The 27,215-nt window shown below is 51.4% G+C and overlaps 1 protein-coding gene across 2 annotated transcripts in view; it reads right to left on the bottom strand.

The window, feature by feature from the left end:
* The window catches only part of TTC7B (tetratricopeptide repeat domain 7B), a 253,479-nt gene that overhangs the window by 75,320 nt on the left and 150,944 nt on the right, over positions 1-27,215 (bottom strand). For both annotated transcript variants that reach the window (XM_075530524.1, XM_075530525.1), the window contains exons 14-15: positions 24,700-24,772; positions 21,836-21,996 (exon numbers count right to left, since the gene is read on the bottom strand). In XM_075530524.1, coding sequence (XP_075386639.1) covers positions 21,836-21,996; positions 24,700-24,772 — 234 coding nt within the window. The remainder of the gene's footprint in view (positions 1-21,835; positions 21,997-24,699; positions 24,773-27,215) is intronic.

The following is a 27,215-nucleotide window of genomic DNA, read 5'->3' as shown; positions in this document are numbered from 1 at the left end:
CTTGGAATGGTCTCTTTCTTGGCCTCTGTTACCCCCTTCCTGAATCCGACTCCTGTCTCTGGATGGCTCTTGGTTCCTGAGAAGGCTCCGGGGTGGTCATCCTGCCCCCTGACTTCCCATAGGGCAGCTTAGTACCAAGATCTCAAAAAGTAATGTTTTATCCCCACCTCCAGAGACGATAGGGATTGCTTTCTGTCTCTGCTTCTCAGGCCGAGTTCCCTCCAGCTGTTTCAGGCCCTTGACCCACTGGCCACTCCGATTTCCCTTCCCCAGTCTGACCGGGGCCCTTCGACTATTGGGCCTGTTGCTCTTCCCAATGCAATGAAAAGGCCAAACACTCTCCTCGCTCTAAGAGTACATCTTCCATGGCCTCCATCTTCCCAAGCTCAACTAGACCCCAGCTCACTGGGTTCAGTCTTCCAGGACACAACTTTTAAAAAAAATGTTTTATTAGGGGCTCATACAACCCTTATCACAATCCATACATATATCAATTGTGTAAAGCACATCTGTACATTCATTGCCCTCATCATTTTCAAAACATTTGCTCTCCACTTAAGCCACTGGCATCAGCTCCTCATTTTCCTCTCCCTCCCCGCTCCCCCTCCCTCATGAGCCCTTGATAATTTATGTTATTATTTTGTCATATCTTGCCCTGTCTGACGTCTCCCTTCACCCACTTTTCTGTTGTCTGTCCCCCAGGGAGGAGGTCACATGTAGATCCTTGGAATCGGTTCCCTCTTTCCAACCCACTCACCCTCTCCCCTCCAGCATCGCCCTCACACCCCTGGTCCTGAAGGGACCACCAGGACACACCTTTGAGGATTTTCTCTTCTCAACTCAGTAGATACCACGTGGGCTGGTCTGCGTTGCTAACCAAAAAGCAGCCAAGGAGAAAACTATTTATCAAAGGCCTCCCATCTCAGCCCTTGTATTTGGCAGCTGATTTTACAATAACCTCCTGTGATCCATGTAACAGCTCTTCTAGGGAGGCCGCCTTGATCTCCCCATCAACGGATTAGAAAACCCAGGCCAGGGAACGGCGTCTTTCGGTTGCTGTCTGGTGTGGTTCCCATGGCCCCCACTGGATCCCAAATCCTCAGTTGCCCAAGGGCATCCTCTCTAGGACAAGGTAAAGAAAGGTGTTTCTAAGGCAGACCTCAGTCACCGTGCATGTGATCCACACGATCACATGACCCACAAGACGCTGTGACTTCTCTCTCAGCTGGGCACTAAGTCGAGCCCCCGTGTAAGGCCATCTAGAAAGGGACACCTCACTGTCCTCTGTATGAGGCCTAAGGAGGGGGTCCCAGGCAGTCACTGCCCAAGCTCACCACTCGCTCCTGGTAGGACACAGATGGAAGGGTCTAGTGGGGTAAGGCCTGCAGCCTCCTAGGTGTGCAGCAGCTGGGGAGATGGGATAGAGGCCCTGATCTACAAGCAGGCAGGCATCTGAGCAAGGCTAGCTGTGAGAATAGGAAATCATTTGATGGCTGGGGGTCACCACCACATGAGGAACTGGATGAAAGGGTCGCGGCATGAGGAAGGTTGGGAACCCCTGGTCTAGCTACACTGAGCCGAGCCTGGTGGCAGGCCCAGTGGTTATGAGTTCAGCTGAGAAAGGTTACCGGTCTGAGAACTGAAAGGTTACCGAGGGCCCATGGGGGGAAAGGACCAGGTGATCTGCTCGCCCAAAGACCACAGCCCCAGAAACCTTAGGGGCAGTGTCACTGTGTCACACGGGCTGCGGCGACCCCGGTGACCTCCGTGGGCCCTGACCACAACACGACCTCTCAGGGGTGAGCAGCTCTGTGGGAAGAAACTCGGGAAGAAACTGAGTGCCTTGGGAGCAAAGCAAGCAGCTGTGAGTGCCAGGCAGGGTTTCTGGCTCGGGCGATGACTGGGGCAGGCCCTGCGGACTGCCTCCTCGTCCTCAGCTGGTGGGTTTGGGCCAGCCGAGCACCGTAACCATGGCATCACCACAGCCCTTCCTATGCACAGTGCGGTCGTACTTCCCTCCTGTCTCAGGTGACTTGTTATGTGCGTCCAGGAAGGCAAGGGTGTGGTCCATACACAAGTGCAAGTCACGCTCTAAGGAGAGGGTCTCGGATGCCGGAGGGCTGCAGGCACTAGGACCGCGGCCCTGGGACAGTGGGTGTTTGGTGCTGATGGGTTGTTAAGAGCTCGCGGGCTTGGTTTCCCTCCCTGATGTAGGACGGAACGCCAGACGGCTGTGCGGGGAAAACAGGAGGCCCGGGGGCCCGCAGGCCTTGAGAGTCGTCCTCACCTCCCCTGTCCCTGGAGGCTGGCTGCCCAGCACCCACCCATGGCAGATGAGAACCGTTCACAGGCACAGGAAACAGTAGATCAAACGGAGGCCGAGGGCAGGGGGCCAGGGGGTGGGAGAGTGTGCGGACGGATCTTTAAGAGGGAGAAGAGGGTTAGGCTGTCAGTTGTGGGCTCAGCATGCAGGAGGCGTGCGGTGACAAGGAGGGTGAGTCAGCCGGGACCGAGGTTGGGAAGGGAGGATCAAGCTGCAGCCACGGGCGGTCATCCCTGCTCACACAGGGGGGCAGATGCCACCACCCCCACACACCCCACCCACTGCCAGCAGAGACCTAAAGGAGGTCTACCACGTGGTTGGTAGCCCCTCGGGTGCTGCTTTGGAGCCTCTGCTCTGCTGCCCCGGCCCTCCAAGGGTCCAATCCCGGAAGATGGCCTCCCTGAAAACCGACCTGGCAGCCACCGGGACCCAACACGGCTGCCGTCCATCTGGCTGGGCAGGCCCCCTATGACCATGGGGGGCTTGTAAGAAAGGCAGGCGTGCCACCCCCTGCCCTGGCACTGAAGTAGAATCTGCAGGTGCTGTGTGCCCGCCACAGCAAAGAAAGCAGGACCGGGCCGTTGGGCTCCATGGCAGCCTGCCTGGTCTGGTTTCTGGCTTTACGGACCTCCAGGGAAGTGGGGTCCCCGGGCCCCTCACACTCCCACAGGAAGGAAATGCTACCGCGCCCAGTAAGAGCTGGGGCGCGTGCAGAGCCATTTTGTGTTTCTAACTTCGGTGAGAATTCTCAACAACCCTTTATGTCCTTTATGTCCCCACGAGGGTCGGCCCCACCTGTGCTCCCGATGGTGGTGTGCTGGCCTGGCCACATATGCACAAGCTGGGCGGGGGCGGGGGGACAGGATCCACGGTCACCCATTGAAAGAGCACTCCTGAGTCTGGAGAGAGCACTGAGAGGTCATCCCACTAGCACGGTGACTCCTCCTCTGGGGTAGGAAGCCCCAGCATCTTCCTGAACCAGGCAGGCAAATAAGCTGGGTTCAAAACCAGGTAGGTCTGCGTCGCGGTTGCTGTTCGACTCAGACTTGTTCATCATGTCTGTGCTCCTTAGGCGGCCTGTGGGCTTGGCTGGGCCAGGATGCTCTCATGATAGTTGCTGAGGCAACACAGTCAACTCCAGGAGGGATGGTCTCTGAAGCAGCCAAGCAGTTGGGGGTGGGGGTGGGGGGAGGATGTTGATGTGCCTTGGTGACATTGAGTTGGTGCTGACCCATAGTGACCTCAGGCTCAACACAACAAAACACTGCCTGGTCCTGTACCATCCTCCTCCCAGTTGTCCCCACGCTTGGGGAGAAGAGACCTCCTGAATCCGGGCGGAGCTTTGATACAGTCGAGGGAGGTTTTGTTCAAGCTGTGGTCTTCTGACGGTGTGCAGGGCTCTCTGGTTCGTCGACCTCCTGCTGTATCGATTGCCGACCCCAGGAGCCATGCACAGACTGCCCACCTTGGATTCACTCTGCTCTGCCTCCGCCAGCCTGTGGGCGTCCAGCTTCATCTTCCTGAGTCCTGTTCACCAGCCCCTGCTGCTGCACGAGTCCGGAGAAGCCTGCGGCTGACCTCTGACCCGTGGGCTCGGCCCGGACTGGACGTGGCCATTTCTGCAACGGTGTGCGCCATGTCTTGACATAATTAATCCTCTTTCTAACACGGACACATACACCCAGTCACTGATTTTGCGTCTCTGGAGAACCCAGCCTAACACAGCGATCCTGTGTGACAGATTGGAGCTGCTTCTTCGCAGAGGTTTTTGGGGCTCTCATCTTGAAGCAGCACGACACGACACCTGGTGGCACTGTTGGGTTAGCACTGGACTGCTAACCACAAGGTCGACAGTTCACACTCACCAGCAGCTCCACAGGAGAATGAAGAGGCTTTCTGCTCCCATAAAAATTCACAGTTGGAATAGTTGGTGCACCCGTTAGGTGCCATCGAGTCCGCTCACAATGGAATGAAACACTGCACGGTCCTGCGCCATGCTCACAATCGATCCTATGCCTGGGTCCGCGGATGCAGCCACTGTGCCCATCCATCTGGTCGAGGCCTTTCCTCCGCCCTTACCAAGCGCAAGGTAACTTCTCCAGGGACTGCTCTCTCCTGACAACAGGTCCAAGGATACAAGGTGAAGTCTTGCCACCCTCGCCTTTAAGGAGCCTTCTGGCCGTACTTTTGCCAGAAAGACCGGGTTGTGCTTTCAGCAGCCTGGGCGCCTTCAGTAGTCTCCTCCAGCACCGCGGTGAGAAGAGACTTGATGCCAATGGGCTTGGGGTAGGTGGCACCACCACCCACAGGCTCCACTGGAGACAGACCCTGTGGGGCAAGATGTAGAGCTGCCCCCAGGACGTGAGGATGGTGCAGGCCTGGGCCACACTGCGCTCTCTTGTGCACAGGGTCGCTGTGGGTTGGGCTGACTTGATGACATCTAACAGCAGCGGCAGCAGGTTTCCCGGGCTGCGCTCTTCACGGGAGGAGCGGGGCTGCCGAGTTTGACCCACCGACCTTCCCGTTGGCAGTGGAGCACTTAACCATGAAGTCACCGGGCTCCTTCTGCCTCCCCATCAGTAGCCACGTTCAAACTTGGGGACGTGTCTGCACTGGCTTGGTGGTACTCTGCGAGGGGACATCCGCTCTGGGGCAGCTGGTCAGCAACCCTCAGTGATCGAGCCTTATAGAGAACAAAGGTGAATGTTTGCCTGGTCTCCTGGCCCCAAACCTGGGCCCCTGGCAGCCTGATGGCCGTGTGCCTATGGAACCCCGGGGGATTCCTGACACAAGCACTTCCTTCTGGCAGACAGAGCCCTGCCAGGGGACTGGCTGGTGGGGGGGGGGGCGCTCTCTGGGACACCCGAGTCTTGACCCCTCCGCAGGAAGGAAACCTTACTGCTTCTGAAGCCCAGGGTCGCTCAAGAAGGGACGTTCCCATGCACTCAGCTTTGTGGTCGTGAGAGGGAGCATTTCGTCACCCAGCCCTGACGGCCAGAACCCCATGTCTGTGGGGAGTAGAGGCCCCTCCCCGCTTCATGCAGCGAGAGAAAGCCTCTCAGCCCCAAGGCATCGGGAGCCTTGTTCTACAGAGCTGAGCAGTCCAGGACCTTGGACAGAGGCCGGCGGTGCCTCTGATACCCTGATCCTGCCTCCCTTCTGTGCACCAGGCAGGCCTCCTGTCCGCTCCCCGGTCAGCTCCACGCCGCCTCTCCTTCCAGACAAAGTGTCCACCATCTGGAATACCCACCTCCCTCTAGCTGTCTTCTAGAACCGACAAACTACAGAGGGCTTTAGCTGAAGCGAACCATCTCGTGAGACCCCGGTTTGGCTCCTTCCTCTCCTGCTTGCTCATCTCCACTCCACTCATCTCCCAGATGCTGACTGCCAGCAGGGCCCGATGAACTCAAAGCACCGGAGAAGCTCACTGCCTTCGTGTCCCGTATCCTCTCCGTCTCTGAGTCTGTGTGTGTGCGTGTGCGTGTGTGTGTGTGAGGCGCCCTTTCATCGAAGGCTATCCACAAAGCAGCAGGCTGTCCCTGGGTGTAAAAGGGTCCTGTGTCCGGCTGCCCAATGAGAGGTCAGAGGTTTAGGACCACCTGGAGGTACCTCACAAGCAAGGCCTGGCAATCTGCTCCTGGAGGGCACAGTTCTACTCTGACACCCCTGGGCCGCCGGGAGCAGGGGTCCCCTCCACAGGACCTACGTCTCTTATAAAGCCGCAGTCATTCAGAATTGGTGTAGTGGTTACTCGCCGGGCTGCCTAACACAAGGTGGCCAGTTCAAAAGCAGCAGCCGCTCCGCTTCATGGGAGGAAGCGGAGGTTTACTCTTCCTGTCCAGAGTTAGTCTTGGAAAACCCACCGGGGCAGCTCTACCCCATCCCATAGGGTCGCCAGGAGTCGGCATCGCCTCGATGGCCGTGAGTTTGTGTTGGAGCTGAGCCCTGCTCTAGAGGCTGCTCCCTGCCCTTAGGAGCACCCCTGGGTAACGAGTGGGGCTGCGAGCCGCAGGGTCGGCAGTTCAAACTACCAGCTGCTCTGTGGGAGGAAGATGGAGCTGTTTGCTCATAGAACGAGTTACAGCCGTGTAAACTCACACGGGCAGTTTAGCCCTGTCCTGTACGGTCGCTCTGACTTGGCGCGGGCTGGACGACAGTGGGTTTGAGCTGTCTACGCACAGGGGTTGGGCCGGAGCAGTGCAGAGGAGGCAGGAGACAGAGACCCGGCCAGTGTCCAGGTGTCTGTCTGCTGAGCAAATAGGGCCCAGGAAATATCTGAAAGCAAGCCTTCCCTTCAGACGATGTGCTCTAAACAGAGAGGAAGGATCGATCTATTCTGAACCGCAGACCCATTTGGTTATGTGCTATGGTTGAATCGTGGCCTCCTCCAAATATGTGTTGTAAATCCTGAAACAGGAGCTGAAAATAGAGCAGGACCTTCGGAGAGAGGGAGGGAGGGAGAGAGGGAGAGAAAGAGAGAGAAGAGGGAGGGGCAGGGGTGCGAGGTAGGCACCCCTTAGAGCTCGGGCCCTGAACTTGGACTTTCAGCGTCCTGAACTGTGAGATACACATTCTGGTTACGGAACCCCCTCGAGGCATCTCTGTGGAAGCTACACAGAAAGGCCGTGAAGACAGGTACCGTCTCAGACGACGGAGAGGTGAGCAGAAGACAAGAGCCAGGCCCCTGCAGTTCCCCTGACCAGCCTCTCCCCAGAGGCCACCTTGCTGAAAGACTTCCTGTGGGATTCCGCTCCTGCCCCATCTTCTGAAAGATGCGCAAGGCCAGGGGCCCCTGATCACCTGTGGCTAGGTACATTTCTGATCACAATGCCTATGAGAATGCTTCCAGAGTACACCGGGAGCGTCTTTTCCTTCCTCGTTCTCAAAAGAGCAAGCCGCCTTGTTTTAAAATGCTCACGACCGTGACAAACGAAGTAGCCTTCCATTGCATTTGGATGGGTCACAGATTTTGTTTTTCTCGCAGCTGCCTGGTAACCAGCGGGAGTGTCCCAAGACCTCTTTGCAGTGAGTAGACCATCACTTGGCGAGGAACTGGGGCTACCTGGCCCTCAAACAGCCACTTCACACATAGGCATGCCCGTCTGCCCAGTGCCAAGTCGCCGGCTAGCTGCTGGGATTCAGATGTTTCCTGGGAACACCCTGCCTGAAGCCTGAAGCCTGTGTTGTGAATGGCTGAGTGGGGTGTTGAGAAGAGCTTGGAAAGGAAAGCACTAGAATAAATAAACCCTCTGGGGGCCACAGTTGGGCAGGGTGGCTTGAATGTGAGCCCTCCACATGGTTTTTTTCCTGTCCCACATCAGCCTCTTCCAACTGCTGGGGCGGGGGAAGGGCGGGCTGAGCCTGAGGATGGCCACGACCTGGGGTGTCCATCAGGGTGACTTCCCTGGCTACTAAGAGATAGGCTTGTGCGGAAAACTTTCTCTCCTCCAGCCTCAGACATAGCTTAAAAGGGTGAGAGCATCCTGACAGGGAAGCTGACGACTCCCAGGAGGATTTTGAATGGGGGGGGGGGCGCAGAGAGGACGGAGACCCACTTGCAGCCACTGTGGAGCAAGTCAGGATGTTCCAACCCCGGCAAAGACAAGCATCTATCTTCCTACTACCCAAACGAATGGGCTTTAGCCTCCTTTCTCCTCCCGTCTAATTTCTCTACCTTTGCCTCAAGCGCCCAGTTTATCACCAGTCCATTAACTTTTTAACATTATCTCTTGCCCCATCCCGCCACTGGCTGAAGCCAACAGTGAGTCACAGAGAGGCTCTGGAGTGACAGGAGCCTGCTTGCTTGGACCAGCACCCCTCAGTCCAGTGAGCCCATCACAGAACCACGTTGGCTTCATGCTCCAGCATCCAGAACATCTGGAGTGGAAGGTTCCCCAGCCATCTGATCCCCAGCCAGCTGGGAATCCTGCCACAACAGACAAGCCAAGAGAGAGGATGGCAAGCTGTTCACCAATGAATCCTACCAGACTTCCAGCCACAGTGTCTCCCAGGCTGCCCACCCACTCTCACGTGCCCAACGACCCCTTCCCCGACGTGTGTCTGAGGAACAAGTCCCCGGTCGGTCACCTTGCACTCCACCTTCCCAGGCAGCCTTCAGGTACCAACGGGTCACGTCTGTGATCTAACGAGGCGAACATCCTCTCCCCTGGTGACGCAGCTCTCTAGCAAATGCATAGTCACTACTCCATCCCTCGGCTCAAGGGGAAAAACAGCCCACAGTACCTGGCCGCCCAGGAAGCGCTGAATCGGAACATGACTCAATACGCTATTTTGACTGAAATTGATTTCCTCGCAGAGAATGAGACCGTCTCCCTTGCCAAGTCCTGGTTTTTGTGGCAATTACATCATCTCCTGTCAACTAGAGGAAGGGGTGGAGTCCAGCCTGTCAATCAGGCCACAGCTTGATGACCTCATTCGGAGGCACCAAGGAGATAAATAGCTCACTGCAGGCTGTACCCAGTCTCTGCCTTCCCTTTCCTGCTGTGGAGACCCTCAGAGAGCTGGAGGAGACACCTGGAGACCTGCACCAGCATTGAGAAGCTTCCATCGCTACTGGATCCACAAGACTTTTCACCCACCAACCTGTGAGCTTCCTGCATTCAGCATCATTGCGTGTGCTGCCTGAGTCTAAAGAGGAATTTATGGACTAGTATTGGACATACGGGCTATTAACAGACTTATAGACTTGATCTGGGCTGGGATATGTTCTCAATATACAATTTCTCTTTGATATAAGGCTCTTTCTTATACACATATGAGTGTCTATGAATTTGTTTCTCTAGTCAACCCGGACTAACACAGTTTTTAAACCAGACGTTTCACTTCGGTTGGCTGAATGATGGCGTTTTACCACGCTTCCTAGCTTTCTGGTGAGGGTGCCAGGCGAGACAGCACGGCATGGCAGCTCAGTTGGATTGTAAGTAAATTCGTCAAGAGTAGAAAGCTCCTGCTCATTCGTGGCTGTGTCCCCAGCACCCAGCCTGGCAGCTGGACCATTTGAGGCAGGAATGTAACAAGTCCTTCACAGGTAGTGAAAGAGAGTGGTGAAGAGGAGAGCATGGGCCTCTGGCTTAAAACTCACTGCCTTGTCACTTACTAGCTGCGAAGACTTGGACAAACCACTCAACAATCTCCGTCCCTCGTTTCTGTATCTGCAGAGGGAGAGTAACAATGGACCCACTCCTCCTTCATCACCATGGTGAGGGTCCAAAGACCAGGTTGTTATATGAAATGGGAGTTATGGGAGAGTTGGGGGCTGCACCTCGTCTTTTGTGCTTGACCTTCTCATTGCTCATCCCCCATCTGGCACAGCTGGTCTATCTCAGGATGCATGTCGTGGGTCGTCCTGCCTTCCCCATCGCTGCAGAGCCTTCAGTGTGTGGGGGGAGGGTCAGGGTTGGGGAGGGCAGTGGTCAGCTGTTAGCAGCCACTTCCCATGTCTACCCTGGGGGGGGGACTCCTGTGCGGCCTCTGTCCACTCTGCCCCTATAGCCCATACGATGCCTTTCCTGCTTCCTCTCAGCCCCCTTCACCGACCTCCTCGGCATGTTTGGGCCCCTGTCTGGCATCCTCCTGCCCACAGGAGCCCTTGTGCTGTCCCAAGATTGTCTCATGCCTTCTGTGGCTGGATCAAAATGTCTCAGAGAGACAGGAGAAGTGCCCTATGTCTGCCGGCCCTCATGGGAGCCAGTCAGCATTTGAATGGGCCGGGGCAGGCCTAGACTGTTGGAGGAGCTGTCTGGGAACTTTCCAAGGTTGCTGAAAAATGAAATGCCAGTGAACGAGGGAGCTGGTAAGTGAGAAGTGTGTGGACTATTTACTCAAAGGGTTCTTGGGAGGACTGAATGAGTTAAAAGCGTGTTAGGTGTTGGTCAGGTGCCTGTCACGAAACAGGGTCAAGTATTTGTGGATGTTTCTGAGAAAGCAATGCGTGAGTGGTGGCTCTCACGTCTGGGGACTTCTGTCCAGCAAGTTCCCACTGCTGTCACGAGCGTCAGGTGTACACGAGAGAGGACGGCGCACACAAGAACAGGACCGTGGATGCGCCCATGCGCCTGCCTCCAGTAGCTGACTGAGGATTTGGTTCAGGACCAGAAAACATGCTCCAAAGACTTGTCCCGAAACCACAAGGATACCACTGTCTTCAACCTTAAGAGTTTCACAGTGTTGAGTGGAAGTACGAGTGTCTTAAGTGTATGCCCTTACTGATCTGATGGCTTCTGTGAGCCTATGAACGAGGCGTATGCCACTAAAATAGGAAAAAGTAAAATTAACATAGATTGAAGGTCTGCAGCCAGCACGGCACAGCCAGTTTGCCTCAAGGCCAGACACGACACCAGGCAGTGGTGTCCCTTAGCCTTGTGTGGCTTGTGGGGGTTTAGCTCACTCTGGTGTCTCAGCAACACCAAAGTTCTCAAAACTTCCATGAAGTAGGACAGCCCGTTGATCATTTTTCCCCCCCAAACAAAAAGTTGCACACTATCAGATCTCATTTCAGTATTTCATCTAAAAATGAATTTAAATGGCAGAAATGCAATGTCTGTCGGAACCTGATCAAACACCTGGTCTTGACAGACTGCCTCAGCATCTTCAGAAGAGACATTCATTTCAGCCATCAGCTTGGCATGAACTTCCTCTTCTGGGGGACCAATGAAAAAATTACCGAAGGAAAATATCTTCATCAAGAACAATTTTACAAATCCGACTTTCCAGAGACTAAGGATCAAGGCTGTCACATCAAGGAAAGCAGATATTTAATCTATCAGACATCATGAACACTGCTTACTACAAAATCATGTTTTCGATGCAATTTGATTGTGAGAAAAACTAACAATGTGTGAGAGGTATTTACTAAATAACTGGCTAATATTAGTTTCGTCTTTTTGTATAGAGACTTGGTCGTTATGGGCTTGCTTTTAAAATGTCAACACAAAGACTGTCAGAGAGGAACACGGGAATAAGAAAAAGACAACATGTATGGAAACAGCACAGATTCCAACCACATCCTTATACTAAACATAGAAGGGACAAAGACATGAGTCCAAAGGCGGATTTTCAGACTGCTCATGGGCAATAGCCAACTACATGCTTGCTATCCACGAGCCACGACTTTACATCCAAAGACAGGGCCAGGTTGAAATTACAGGGATGAGAAGAATGCCATCACATCAACCAACAACAACAACAACACACACGGGAGAAGTGCAACACTGCATTAACATCAGACCAAACAGACCGTAAGGTGAGGAAGATTGCTAGAGACGTGGAGGAGCATTACATAAGGCCAGGAAGAGACAGAGACTTCAGAAGTATGTGCTCCCAACACCAACACCCCGGACGGTTGTTACTTGCCACGGAGTTGGTTCTGACTCACAGTAGCCTCATGTAAAACAGAACAAAATCTTGGCACGTTCCAGGCCACGGTTGTGACTGTGACCCTCAAAATAAATGAAGCGAAATATCGAAAGGGAAAATGTATAATTCTACCATTATCACTGAGTATTAAGACTCATCTCTCAGTAAATATAAAACAAACAAACAAATAAAAAATCCTGGCATAGGTATAGAATATTTGAACAAGACTGCAAACCAACAAGACCTAACTTACACATACAGACTATTCCGCCCAACAGTGCATAAGGGATCGTGTCTAGAACAGATCACACATCAGCTGGACGGCAGGTATTAATTGAAAAGAGATATAATACAAAGAATGTTCTCTAATAATAGAAAGTGATTATAATCAATAACACACACACAAAATCAGGAAAATTCCCCCGACTGAAAAATCAGAATTAAATAAAACAATTCCAAAAAGCCTACAGGTCAGGAAAGAAATGTATAGAACTTAGAAAATATCTTAAACTGAATAACATGAAAATACGCATCAAAATTTATGAGAAGTAATGAACACGGTACTTGAAGAACATGTGTAGCTTTAAATGTTTATATTTGAAAGGAAGAAACATCTAAAATCAATAATCCAAGCTTACTATAAGAAAGGTAGAAAAAAGGGGGGGGAATATATCAATACAAAATAAATAAAAGAAAAGAAATAATAAGTAATAAAAACCAGAATAGAAATCAGTGAAACAGAAATCAGATAAAAGAGACAATCAAAGAAACTCAAGAAAGAAGGGCTGAGCATGTCCTAGAATTGAGCAACATCACAAACAATACCGATCTGCAGTTTTCGAAAATCCAATGAATCCCAAGCAGGATCTACCTTAGAAGTACAGTGAAAACACAAAATCCACCAACGGAGGTAATGACTTAAAAGCAGCCAAAGAAAAAGACAGTGCAGTGAACTCTAAAATGAAGCAAAGGGTTGGCTTCAAACAGCTGCAAAAGAAACAAGATCACTTGTGCTCTGAGAAAATGTGAGTGTAGAATTAGGTCTCTAACGACAGCATCTTTTAAGTAAAGGCAGGTTTTAGAAATATCAACTGAGAATGCTTGTCTGTGACTGGCCCTTTCTAAACAGCAACCACCACGGAATGTGTCACTTTCAAATGTGCAAAGAGACAAAATGGAATAAAAACACAATCAACATAAAAGAAAGCAGACTGGGAACAAAGGCAGGGCCAACAGAAAGCACAAGCGCTAGCTAGCAGTGACAGCAACAAACACACCGGTGTTTGTGATGAACGGCAGCGAGGCGCATGCTCAGACAAGACTGTCCGACTGGGCTTAAATTCAGCTAACTGGGTGTACGATTGTGATAAGAGCTGTAAGAGCCCCCAATAAAATGATCTTTTAGTTTTTAAAAAATCAGCTCAATATAATGAGCACAAGAGCATACTTCAAATACAAAAATAGAAAAAATTCCAAGAAAATGGAAAAGGATATTCTAAGTCCTCCTCTCACAAAAAATAAATGAAAACCACAACCCCCCAATGACACATTGATATGCATGAACATATGAATATGTCCACATAGCTATGGATATGGGTTTGCATATCATGTAGAATATTAAGGCAACACGTGTTATGTGAATTGCAACAACATAACGATAAAGAGTTCAATTTACCAGAAAAACACAGCGACTCAAAACTTACATGCCGCTGATAGCCAAGCCAGAAACTCAGTGCAGCAGATTGCTGTAAGTATTGTGCTGAAATAGGTCGTTCTACAGAAAACATTCCGTTCAAACACACAGGGGTGTCCACAGAAGGAGCTGCCTGCTGGGCACGAAGGAAGCTCAACACAATTCAACTCCACCAAGCTCAAACACTATGTACCAGGCGACGTGGGGAGGCTCCTTAGTACAATCCACGGAGGCTAGAAGCCCACACTGAAAGAAAAGTCTGAAAACACACGCCGGTATTTGATAATAAGAACGCACTTTTAAGATAAAGTATGGGTCCAAAAATAAAATGGAAATAAAAACCATTTAGAACTGAAAAATAAAATTTCACCTATCAAAATGGTCGTTTATAGCTAAAACAGTACCGAGAGGGAACATTCTAGTCTTAAATGCTTCCTTCAGAAAATAAGAACTGCAAAACAACCTGTGTAAGAGATTACAGAAAGAAAACCAAACCAGAAAACATCTCAAAGGAAAGTCAAGATAGGAAATAATAGAAATAAGACGAACAGAAGACATAATACACAACTGAGATAAAAATATACGTAACAGATTACTTTTCTTTTTAAGGATCAACAAAATACACAAATCTCTGGCATAGTAACTAAAAAAGTCATAAGAACTCAACAAAACACAAACCCACTGCCATCGGCTCAGTTCTGACTTATGGCCACCCTAAGACTGAGTGGCCAGGCCCTGTGGGTTCCGTGGTGGCAACTCTTCATGGGAGGAGAGCCACGTCTTTCTCCTGTGGGATGACTGGTGATTTCACATTGAGGACCTATGGCTGGTAGCCTGGCGTGGAGCCACTATGCCTCCAGGAATCTAAAGGGCATAGTCACCAATATTGATGATAAAAACATATTAGGCAGCCAGAGATATTATGTGATAATAGATAGCAAAAAGGAACTATAGAAAATTGATGCTAATCCAAGTTTAAAATTTAAGAAGAATGTAATCTGTCACTGAGTTAGAAATGCAGAAACTGTTGAATATGTGAATATTTTGTTGTGCGTAGTCACAATTAAAAAATGTAAAAAACCAATTTAGATGAAATGAATTAATCCTTCTATAAATACAATAGTATATATATAGCTATATATGTACTGACAACTTCTTATAGTACCTAGAGATTAGTAAATTCTATAATCATTTTTTTAAAGCTTCAGAAGTCTTTCCAGAGTGGAAAGGCCAACCCCAGATGGTTTTGCATACACATTCTACCAAAACATTTTGTTCATTTTGGGGTCATTGTATCTGGAATTATTTACTCCTAGAATTCCTAGAATAATAAGTTTTGCAATTTTACTCCATCTCACTTCTTGAGGTTTATCTAACTTTGATACAAAAACCTAAGGACGTGGTGAGAAATGGCTATTTTCATCCTATTTTACACGTGAACATAAATTCAAAGTCCTAAAGTAATCGCTAAACATGAAGAATAGCATATCATCAACAAGTTGAGCTTAATTGAAGAATGCAGGGTTGGCAAAATATTTAATAACGTCAACTCGCGTGTTGATGCTTGGTGCCTTCAAGTCGCCTCCAAACTATCGTGATGTTGTGCACAGCAGAATGAAACCCTGTTCGGACCTGCCCCACTCTCCCAATCAACGGCCCTGAGCTTGAGCCTGTTGTTGCAGCTACTGTATCAATCCGTCTCTTTTTCACCGTGCCTCTAAGTTACCAAGCTTGACGCCCTTCTCCAGGAACTGGTCTCTCTGATGATGTCCAAAGTATAAGACACAAAGTCTCGCTGCGGTTGCCTTTAAGAAGCAGTCTGGCCACACTTCTTCCAGGACAGATGTGCTTGTCCTTTGGGCAGTCGATGGCACGTTCAATATTCTTGTCAGCAACACAATTCGAAGGCATCAATTCTCCTTCGGCCTTCCTTATTCCTTTACTTCATGTTCAACGTTCCCATGCATATGAGGTGATTGAAAACAGAAGGGCTGAGTCAGGTTCACCGTAGCCCTCATGGCGGCATCCTTGTTCTTCAGTACTCCAAAGAGTCCTGTGCAGCAGGTTTACCTAATGCAGCATGTCTTTTGCTCTCTGACTGCTGATTCCATGAGCACTTATTGTGGATCCAAGCAAGCCCCAAACCCCTGAAAGCGCCCATCTGTTCTCCATTGATCGTGATGTTACCTATTGGTCCTGTTTTGAGGATTACGGTCTTTTCTCCATTGACTTGTAGGAGCCCCGGTGGAATAGCGGTTAAACATTGGACTGCTGGTCGGCAGTTCAAAGCCACCAGCAGTGCGTCGGGAGTAAACAGTATAGTCTTAGAAACCCATGGGGCGTCTCTATGAGCCATGACTGATTCGATGGCAGCGAGGGAGTTTACGCTGAGCTGTAATTCACACCGAAGGCTGCAAATCCTTCATCTTCATCAAGTGCTTCTGGACCTCCTCCCTGTCAGCAAGCAAGGCGATGTCATCTGCATGTCACAGGTCGTTAATAAGCCTCTCTCCGATTCTGATGCCGCATTCTTCTTCATGTACCCGGGTTCTCTGATGACGTCCCGTGTGCACACAACCCTGACGCACACACCTTTCTGAATGTTAACCGCAACGTATTCCTTTGCTTTGTTCCCACAATTGCCTCCTGATCCGTGCACAGGTTCCACATGGGCACAATAAAATATTTTGGAATTGCCATTCTTTTCAAGGCTATCCATAGTTTGTGATTCACACAGTCGAATGCCTTGGCATAGTCAATAAAACACAAAGAGTAAACATCTTTCTCGTATTCTCTGCTTTCAGCCAAGATTCATCTGACGTCAACAATGTATCCTTTGTTCCACATCCCTTTTGAATCTGGCCTGAACCTCGGGCAGCAGCCTGTCAATAGAATGCTGCAGCCATTGTTGGATGATCTTCAGCAGAATTTTACTTGCATGTGATATCAATGATGTTGTTCTATAATTTGAACATTCTGTTGGGTCACCTTTCCTTGGAATGGACACAAATATGGATCTCTTCCCGTCAGTTGGCCGTGGAGCTGGCTCCCAAATTTCCTGGCATAGATTCATGCTTCCAGTGCTTCATGACCTGTTGAAACATTTCCATTGGTAGCCCATCCATTCCGGGAGCATGGTTTCGGATAACACCTTCAGTGCAGCTTGGACTTCTTTCAGGACCTTGGTTCTTCCTCACAGGCTGGCAACCAGTTCTTTTCGGTACAGTGACCTTGTGTCTTCTTCCATCTTCTCTTGATGGCTGCATCGCTCAACATTTTGTCCATTGAACCTTTCAATACTGCAAGTCAAGGTTTGGATTATTTTCTTTAATTCTTTCTGTTTAAGATATGCTCAGCATGTTCTTCCTTTAAAAGAAAAACCCGTGTTTGCACATTTCAATATAATATGTGACTTTGCCTTCCTGACCTGCCCTTTGAAATGTTCTGTTCAACCTTTTGGCTTCATCCTTTCTTCCATTTGCTTTGGCGACTCTGCAATTAAGAGCAAGGGTCAGAGGCTCTTCTGACCTCCACTTTGAACTTGTCTTTCTTTCCTGCCTTTTTGATGCCTTTTGCTCTTCACCATGGATACTGTTCTTTATATCCTCCCACAGCTCATCAGGTCTCCTGTCATTAGTGTTCAATAAACCAAATCTGTTCTTAAGGTGCTCTTGAAATTCATGTTGGATAGACTCAAGGTCATATGCTGGCTCTCCTGGACTCGTCTTGATTCTTCATCTTCAAACTGAACGTACATATAAGCACTTGATGGTCTGTTCCCTCACCTAGTTTTAGGTGTTTCCCATCTTCTTTTCCAGCAGATAGTCGATCTGACTTCTGTGCATTCCATCTGGAGACGCCCTTGTGTATCGTCACCGTTTGTGTTGTTGAATAAAGGTGTTTGCTATGAACAAGTCATTGGTCTTGCAAAATCCTATCATTAAATCCCAGCTTTGGTTCTCTCACCAAATCCATAGTTTTCACCTACTGTGGCTTCCTCTTTGTTTCCAACTTTTGCATTCCAAGTGCCAGTAATGATAAGTGCCTTTGGATTGTACATTCAATCAAATGATAAATGCCTTTGGATTGTACGTTCAACCCACATTGGTAGGTCTCTTCTGCACCCTCCCGGCTCCCCCTGGGAGAAAGACATGCTCCCGTATTGACGGCTGTGGAAGAGGCCGAGGGGCAGTTCTACTCCGTCACCTGGGCCACTAGTCTGCACGACTGCGCCCCAAACAGAAACAGCAAGAGTGAATGTAGTTAAAAAAAGATACGGACTACATCTTCATGAGGAAAATCATAAAGCTTACTGGAAAAAAAACAGCCCCCAAACATTAAAGGGCCTAAATGGTTATGGACTAGAAAATCCATAAATTTATAAAATGTCATGAATCTACAATTCTTCCCAAACCATGCTGTTATCTTCTCTCCAAACGGCCGTGGGTAACCGCCATCCAAATCTCAACGGGTTTTCTTTCGGTGGAGCTTGACAAGCTGGCATGAACATGGATCTCAAAGTTCAAGGGCCTGAGAGTCACCATGGCAGTGTTGGAGAGTAAGACACAGGGCAGGGCCCACTGCACATAGGACAGAGCGGGGGCGTGGCTACACATGTGTTCACCGAGATGCTCTACCGGGGTCTAATTCCATACATGTTCTTTGGTATTTGATTGTCAACAACAATCTTAGGGATTCCAAAGTCTCGCCAGATTTGAAAAGCGGCAGTCTTGGTAACAACGACGGTGAATACTTGCCCGTCACTGAACGATTGCCGTGTACAAAAACTGCAACACACGACCGAATTGATCCTCACGCCCACTTCCTGAGACAGGTGTTTCATTATTCCTGTTCTACATGTGAGGAAATGAGGCTCAGCAAGACTGCATCACTCCCCAAGACCACCTGACTCAGAAGCGGAGGGTTTGGAGGCTTGGACTAGGTTCGTATGCGCGTGCCTGGACCACTGCCCAAGATATTTCCAGGTGCAATCCACCACTGCCAGCGTTTTCACGAACAGCACGCCCACACACGGGACGTGGCTTAGGGACAGAGCGTGCCGGGGTTTGCGTGCACTTCTCTCCTTCCACGCCGAACTAACGCCACCAGGCCCCAGACAATGGCTCTTGGTCTTGTTCTTCAGAGCGGCAAGCTTACTTTTGGAGTTTTGTTAAGAAAGCTTCCTGGCTCTCACAATCCCAACAGTTCACGTCCACACAAGTGTCAATTCTCGTGGAGGCTTCTATCTGGCTGGCCTGACAAAATGCTCGGCGGTGCCGCCCAGCCTAACGGGGAGAATTGTGGAGCCATTTGGTGTCTGGGATGCTTTCCCAAGGTGCTAAAAGGAAACTGTTCATATTGTTTCACGGTGAAACCGGGGAGGAGCCTGCTGCCCCTCTAAGGGCACTCAGTCGTCTCATCTAGTCAGTCTGCAGCCGTGGCCTAGCCAGGCTGGGCTGGGTGGGTGAGCGATCGGGGTGGGGGTTCACCTTCATGTAGCAAGTACTACCAACTCAGCACTTGGAAACAAGGAACACGTGCTATCCCCAGGCTTGGGGGGGGGGGAGGGGAGTGGGGGTGGGGGGGCTGCAGCTCTGCCAGGGTCACGCTTGTGACACATGGATCATCGAGGACAGGTCGGTGGGAATGTAGGTTGACAAGGTTGACATGTGTCACCCAGCTGAGAAGGAACCATGGGATTCGGTGACTCCCTCTGGCCCGGACGTTTAATAACTTAATCTTAAGTTACTTCCTTCCACAGAGGAAGAAATACAAGAATCAACAGAGCAAACGAGTCATGGGCCGCTTGCTCTCAGCCTGGCAGCCGGCCGCCTTGCTTCCTGAGCTGATGGGGGACATTCCAGTGACAGGATTGCACCCCTCAGCAGTCTCCACTGCACTGCCTCCCAGTTACCACTTGAGAAGGCCCCTCAGCTGCTGCCACCTGGGGCCTCACCATGTTAGCCATCACTGCTTCCAGCTCGGGGGCCCTGGTGGGGCTGTCCAGGGTAAGTGCTGGTTTGCTAACCACAAGGTCAGCGGTTCAAACCCAACCCACCAGCAGCATGGGGAAAGTTTACAGCCTCAGAAACTCTTCAAGACTCTGGCGCTGTGGGTTTGCTGTGGGGGCTGGGTTGAGAGCTTACTGCGTGGTGCAGCTCTGGGTTTAAAACGCCTCTTCCCAACTACACCCTGGGCTGTGGAGGCAGAGACAGAAGGCTGGAGACCACAGTCACGTGTGTGTGTGTGTGTGTGTGTGTGTGTGTGTGTGTGTGCAGCACAGCTTCATAAATATTGACGAGGGAAACTGAATTCAGTTGCATGGGGGCGGGGGGTATTGTCCTGATGGGTGAAGGACCACGTCTATATTTCAGAGTGCTTTAACCATGTCAGGCTCCACAGCCTTGCTCAAACCCAGAAAGAGACTCAGTGTGTGCCAGGGCCAGCCTGAGCGCTGCCAGCCACGGCCACCGCGTAGCCCTTCCACTCACCCACCAGACCAGCCCCAGGCAAAGGGTCCCAGGAGCAAGACACGGCTTCTCTCTCAGGGGAGAAGAGAGCGCCCCTACACTCGAGGACAGAGAAGGGTTTGTCATGGAAACATGTGAACCAATTTTCAGAGGAGGCGAGCTGCTGACACGCGCTGGCTAACTGAGAGCACCGTGAGGTGATGAGGCGGGGAGCAGAGCTGACCCACTTAGAGTCTGCAGGAAAGGAGGGGAGAGGCAGCCTGGGCCGAGTCGAGGTCCCAGTTCCTTCCCTTCTCGGCTTTGCCCCCAGGCTGCCCCCACCCGCCTTGGACAGGAGCAGAAACGCGGCTGAGTAGCACCTTCCAGGATGCGGGAGGGAGAGCGGTGGCGCTGAGCTACTGGCACCGAGGACACCCAGTGGCTGCACAGCCCCCAGCACGTGTCCTTCTCGGCCAAGCCCAAGCAACAGACACTGCAGGCTGATTTGCAGAAGGACGAGAGAGGAAGAGACGGCTCAGGACTGCATCCGTTCACCCTGCCAGCTCTTCCATCGGGTGAGACCCGGCTGCACGCATGTGAGGGTGGGTACGCGTTGGGCTGTGACCCGCAAGGTTGGCGGTTTGAAACCGGCAGCCGCTCTGTGGGAGAGATGGGGCTTTCTACTCCCCAGAAGAGTTCCCATTTCGGAAACCCACAGGAGCAGTGCTCCTCTGTCCTGCAGGGTCTTACGTCGGCGTCGGCTGGGCGGCAGTGAGAGAAAGTTTCCGGAGAAAACAATGGAGGCACAGGGGTGGGGGTGGGGTGGGGGCCAGGCATCTTCCCAAGGCTGCCCAACAGCGCTACATTTGCCCAGTGCTGCGGAAGCCCAGGACCGCCTGGGCAGACCAGAGAGGCTTCCAGAGTCTCGGTCATTGGCGGTCCTTCGGCCTCATTTACTCCAACTCCACGTGTATCTGTCTGTCTTGGGAGGCTGCACTTCATATTTCCCCTCAAAATGACTTTAATGCAGCTCATTTTAAAAAGTCTTCGTCTTCCCTTGAACAGCCATTTCCCAGAAATCACACTTTGAGATGCGGTTATAGCTTTTCCCTAATGGACGTGAAAATAAACGGATAGCCATTAAAAGTGTTTATCCACAATCCATCTAAAATCATCTCGAGGACCCAGAGGAGGTGTGCTGGGAAAGTATTTTAACTATATTTTAAAAAAAAGCAAAGCAAAACCCAAACTCACTGCCATCCAGTCGGTGCGGGCCCATCATGGCCCTCCAAGACGGGGTCCAACTGCCCCTGTGGGTTTTGGAGACTTTTAACTCTTTATGGGAGTAGAAAGCCTCATCTTTCACCAAGGGAATGGTTGGTGGTTTTGAACTGCTGGCCTAGTGGTTAGCAGCCCAATGTGTAACCATTAAATAAAGATCCCCTAATAATATGTTGAGGAGTCCTGGCTGTGTGTGGGTGTTATGTGTTGGGTTGAGAACCACAAGGTCAGCAGTTCAAAACCACCAGCCACTCTGGCAGGGAAAGATGAGGCTTTCTACTCCTATGAAGAGCTAAGAGTCTCAGAAATCCTCAGGGACAGTCCTTCCCTGTCTTGGAGGGTCGCGATGAGTCAGAATCGACTGGACAGCAGTGAGTTGGGTTTTGAAACCTAAGGTAGGCGCCTGGCTGGTACAAAAGCTCCACTACCCAACCCAATGACTAGCCGGAAGGCGGGCTGCTGGAATGCACCACGGAAGAAAGGTCTGGTGACCTGCATTCATAACAACACGGAAAGGTCAGCCAAGGTCTACTCTGTGGTGCTCAGGGTCCACCCGCGTCGGACTTGACCACATGGCAACGGGTTCCCAGTCCACATTTGAGTGGCTGGGCAGCCCACGTCTGCTTCTAAACATCAGCAGAAGGGGGGATGCTGATGTGATTGGCTTAAATCAAACCAGGCGGGCAGGAGCGGGGGGATTGGGGGGGCACTCACATGAAGTTCTCGGGGTATTCGCTGAGGGCCATGTCCACGATGTTCAGGGCGTCCTGGTGATGCTTCTGTGCAGAGAGCAGGAGCGCCAGGAGGTGCAGGGCGTTGGCGTCATCGCCCTGAAGTTGAAGAGCCTGGCGGACGTAGCCCAGGGCCTCGGGAATCTGTTTGAAAACAAAACCCAGGGGGCAGCTGCAAGGCTGTTCCAAGGGGTGGGCCACCCTCCCTCTCTCCTCCCTCCAGCCCCATCACCACCTCCCTGGTTGGATCCTCCTGCCAAGAGTAGTGTCACTCTGGGCCACATCCAGACTCTGAGCCCGGACTTCCCAAGGCGCAGGACATTAGCCACCAAGGTGAACACAGCCGCCCTCTGACCCCATGGGGAGAACACAAGAGACCCCGTCTCCCTGCGGACCTGCCCTGGACCAGTCTCTTCTTTCTGCACTCACCCTTCTCCTTAAAACAGAGCTACTTTGGACAATGCCCAAGATGATTTCGCTCTGAACGGAGAGACACACACAATTTGCCAGAGGGTTTTTAGTGGAATGAAACTGCCTTAGCCAAAAGGTTCTCTCTCCCTCTCTCTTTTTAAGTATTACTGTGAAATTAAAGTGCATACGGCGTTACAAAATCTTTAATAGAAAGTTTTCCAACCAGGCGGGTTTCTGTGGTTCTGCTTTCAGACCCTTTGGCCTGGTTTCCCGTCAGATGGGAAAGCAACACGCCACGTGGGGGCCACCTAAACCCCCCACATTTCCAAATGATAACCTCCACTAACTGCGCCCAAGAAACGCATGGCAGCGGCACACGCAAAGCAGATAGACCCCAGTCCGAGGAGAACCAGACCCGGCTTTAACCTTCAAAGGCAGCAGCTACCCAGACTTCCTTCAAAGCCACCTAGAACAAGGGTGGATACGGCGCGCACAGTGGACTCCACACAGGTTTAGCAGTCGCTCGGGAGAAGTCGAATCTGGAGCCAGATTTCGAAACCGTGCCTGGGACTGAAGTGTTCTGACAGGGCCGGCCCAGGGCCTCCTGTCTCTTCTTGCACGGTGCACACTGGAGCCTCGGCCAGCTCCCCTGTTCCACCCAAACCCTCACTGCCTGGCCGGTCACTCTGACCTGCCGACCCAGCCCCTCTAAAATCCAGGGCTGATGGATTGACATGTTGGCGGTGGAGACGTCCTGGTTTGAACCAGAGTTCTGATTGTCGCTGCCGCTGGCAGGAAGGCCATCCAGCCCTGGGCTCGCCCCATGGTGGCTCCAGAGCCATGTGCTGCTCTTTGGGAGCATACATGGGGCTCTGAAGTAAAATTGAAAATGAAACCAAAACGATCGTTTTCAGACTGTGAGTTCATTTAAATTGCTGTGAGGGACAGGAGTGGCTCTTCCGTCTCCAAGGTTTGTCGCTCCATCCCTGATCGAGCCCAATCCTTCCTTTATAAGGAGAGAGCTGGCATTTCCTGAGCAAGATCCCCGCAGCTGTTGTGTGACAGAGACCAGAGTGGCTCTCCATCCTCCATTCTCTGCCTCCGCTGCCTGGGAGATGCCATGGGGCCCAGAGAATAAGAAGGGCCCTACTGGCCAGCAGCAGGGAAACAGAGAGGGCTGACCCTGCACCCACACGGCTCCGTTCCCGGGGCCCCTCCCCAGGGCGACAGTAAGTGCAGGACTAATACTCAGTTGGGCATTATGGGAAGGGCAGAGAAATGTGGTATGTGCGTGGAGGTCGTTGACATGGAAATCAGGGTCAACCCGATCAGGCTGCTAAAGCTTCTCCTTGAGGGATAGCTGAGCGGAAGGAATCAAAGGCATTCCGTTTATTCAACAAGTATTTACAGAGTGTCACTGATGTCAGGCCAGGGTAGAGGGCTGAGGATGGCAGGCATGCAACCGGAAGGCTGGGAGAGAGGCAGCCGGGATCAAGAGCCGGAGAAGGGGAAGAGGCAGGAGTCCAGGCTGCTCTGAGGAGAGCGCTTCATGGCAGGCTGCACCCGGCATCTGGCGAGGCTGAGAGCCAGCTGTGCGTTACCTACCGAGGAGGACCTTGGCGGGAGAGGTACCTCGGCATCCTCCATCCCAGGGCCACCAATGGAGCCACTTTTCAGCACCCTTCATGAGCAACCAGAAGCCAGAACGGTGTGTGGGGGGGCTGAACTTGGATCCCCCCACAGGCAGCGCTCGGCATGTGCTGGGTCCCCACCGGCCTCCTGCAGCGGCCGGGTAGCAAGTATGGGACCAGAGTCTCCACAACAACTGCAGGACGTGACTTCTGGACGTTGTCTCTTTGGGAAGATGGAGGCCGAGGGACCCTGCTGCCAGCGTGCCACCGAGTCTGAGTCACCATCGGAGGGACTTGTGTCCCGCATCTGTGGTTTTGGCCAAAGTGGGCTTTTTTTTGTTGTTTTTGGTCTATGTCTGTAGGCATCTTCTTATCATTTCTTGATACTCTATGTTGAGCTCCAACCAGTGACTCGATCCCCCCCCCCCCAACACCCCTCGGCACTGTATCCCCTGTTCCCATTAGCAGGTGACAAAGTCCACTTGCAGTGACTGCTGAGTTCCGGATCTGTCAGGTGCTGCACCCCACACTGCCATCTGGCCACAGGAAGGCACTCCAGACCTGTGGTCACAGCTTCTTAAAGCAGAACCTGGGAACTCTGCCGAGGACGCCCCAACTGGCCAGAACAAGAGGATCTGCACTGAGGCGAAGATCCTCCCCCTCCCAACCCTCCGGCACGGAGACAGCCTCCAGTGAATGAAAGAAGACCATCTACGACCTCCCTCTGCCTGGGGAGCGCAGGGAACCGCACCAGGGTGGAAGAGAACATGCCAATCGGAAGTGGACATCGGAAGGAGGACCTCACCTGCCTGGAGATGGCGAGCTGCAGAGCCAGGTAGAAAGCGGCCTGGTGATCTGTAGGCGACAGGTTGTGGGCCCTGGAAACAAGCATTTGGGGGGTTCTGAGTACACAAGAGAGGCTGTTTTTGCTTTCTTCGTCAAACAAGGCTTCACATTTGCATTTTTTATACCAAGGCTACATAGTCCATTTCACCAGTTTTTAAAAACAATGGTTTTAATTGTGATGGTTGTTGAAAAGGCATAAACCCAGGAGAACATCCGCACAGCAGAACCTACAACTTACAATTCCTCCCTGTTCAGCCACATTCTTCGCGGGCGGATGTTCTCACCCTCCTTGTGGGGTCCTTCCTCCCTCATCAGCGGGAGCTCACCACCCATCAGGCGCCTCTTACCTTTCCAGTTGCTGTTGTGAAGTTGAGCCCACAGGGGCAGTTCTTAAGAGAACACAATGCTCAAGGCAGACATTCTTAACTGGTTAAGCTAAAGTATCGCTTGATTTCAAAATTACAGAGGATCATTTTGTGTTTAAGGTTTAAAAGTGATCTATGGGCAGTTGTTTCGGGGGGTCATCTGGCCTCCTTGGCTCCAGAAAGTCAGGAGTCCATGAGAGCTTAATCGCTGTTTTGTTTTTGCTCCATTGGATCATCAGTTTCTACAGACCCAGCTGCTTGGTTCACAGTGCTCAGTCATGGTGGCTGGGCACCATCCAGCTTCTTCTGGTCTCAGGACAAAGGAGCTAGTTGATCACGGATGCCAGTAGCCACTGGGGATCTTCGTGGCGCCCTTGCTGCAGACACAGCCTTGGGACTCTGACCACCTTCGTTCAAAAAACCGATTGATGTAAACATTTGCTTGTGTCATTCTTGACAGCGCCTGATGGAGGCCAAAGAGCGACTCGACACATTGTGGTTGGTATTATTTTACAAGTATTGTTTTCCTGCGCATTTGTCACTGAAGAACTTTTTCCTTAGTGCTCATCAAGTATAACATTGGTGTGTTGGTCTGGATAGACTAGAGAAAACAAATCCACAGAAACTCATATATGTATAAAAGAGAGTTTTATATAAAGGGTAAGTGCACATTCAGAAAGCATCCCAACCCAATCCAGTCCAAGCTCGCAGGTTCACCATTAACCCATATGTCTGACACAGATCCACAAAGTCCTCCTCAAACTCACAAAACACACGCAATGACACCAAACGCAGGACGAAAGCCGAATCAGTGAGCATGTAAGCATCTCGGTGTTGACAGGGGTCTCCACGCAGCTGCTCCAGCACCCAGGGCTGCATCGGGGTAGGTCCATGTGGCTTCTCCTCAGGGATGTCTTGCAGGAAGTGAGCCTTGCCAGCTGAAGCAGGGAACTGGCTAAGGCAGCTGCACCCTGGTCCAACCATCAGAGAGCAAGAGACCAGACAGGGGAGGCTCGCCGAGCCATTCATCTCTCCGCCCTTCAATTAAATTGCCCTTCAATGAATCTCTCATGTGTTCATTGGCCAGGTTGGCACAATAAACCTAACTATCACAATTGGCACCCAATGGTTTCTGTCTCTCCCAATTCTTTAGGAATCAAAGTGAGTAAGAAATGAATGAGGCAGAGATGCCAAGTGGTTTAGAATCAGCTCTCAAAAAGAATTGCCTAGAGCTTTAATTTTCTCAGCTTGGTGTTGGTGAGTGTGTGTGTGTGTGTGTTTCCTTCCACACATGAAGTTAAATCAAAGCATGGCTTCCTCTACCCAACACCAACCAAGCGGAGAGCTGGCAGTGGTCTGGGGTAAACTCGGGGTGTGCAAAAGAGAGGGTTCTAGCCAAAGGCCCTGGCCCGGCCTCATCAAAAGATTACTAACTGTTGGCCATTGAGCGTACTGTGAATGAAACAACTGGAAGAGCTGGACACCTAGAAATTTCTGGGTGCCTTTGGGCAACATCTGAAGGAACTCTAAAAATTGTCCAACTTGGCCAAGGAAGGATGTTCTACTATCGAATTTTCAATGAGGCATAACTTAGGTGAACGCATTTGGAAAAACCCTATTGGGTCATGGGGCTGATGAGTTAAACTGACCGCCCGAGCCTCTGGGAGACAAACGAGGAGAATGCCACAGGGAATACATGCCGAGTCTGTGCAGCTGCCGGAGAATGGCCGAGCCTCGCCCCCCACCCCCGACTCTGCCCACAACCCACGTGCTCCACAGAAATTGCCACGGTGCCAGTGCCAGGCAGGATACCCGTGTTCCAGAAAGCGGCAAGCCTGCTGGGCTACCCATGGACCTCTGTTTCCATAGAGGGAGCACCTGGTGTGGCTGCTGAGAGGAACCCAGAGACCTCAACGTCCACTAGCCTCCGGGTCACCGTTGGGAGCTTCACCAGCCACATCCTTCTTCAGAGCATCGCCACACTGTGTTTCTTCGGTTTCTCTTCCGTGGAGAAAGGACGACCTTTCTTTCCGGCAGACAGCTGGGTCACCGAAGCGTCCACCCGCCCACAACAGTCTGCAGGACCTATGTGGTCTGAAGCAGCCCGGGT

This window comes from Tenrec ecaudatus, chromosome 14 (genome assembly GCF_050624435.1).
Source record: "Tenrec ecaudatus isolate mTenEca1 chromosome 14, mTenEca1.hap1, whole genome shotgun sequence".
Classification (NCBI taxonomy): Eukaryota; Metazoa; Chordata; class Mammalia; order Afrosoricida; family Tenrecidae; genus Tenrec; species Tenrec ecaudatus.
The sequence above is the reverse complement of the archived record's forward strand: the minus strand, read 5'-3'. Positions and strand labels throughout refer to the sequence as shown.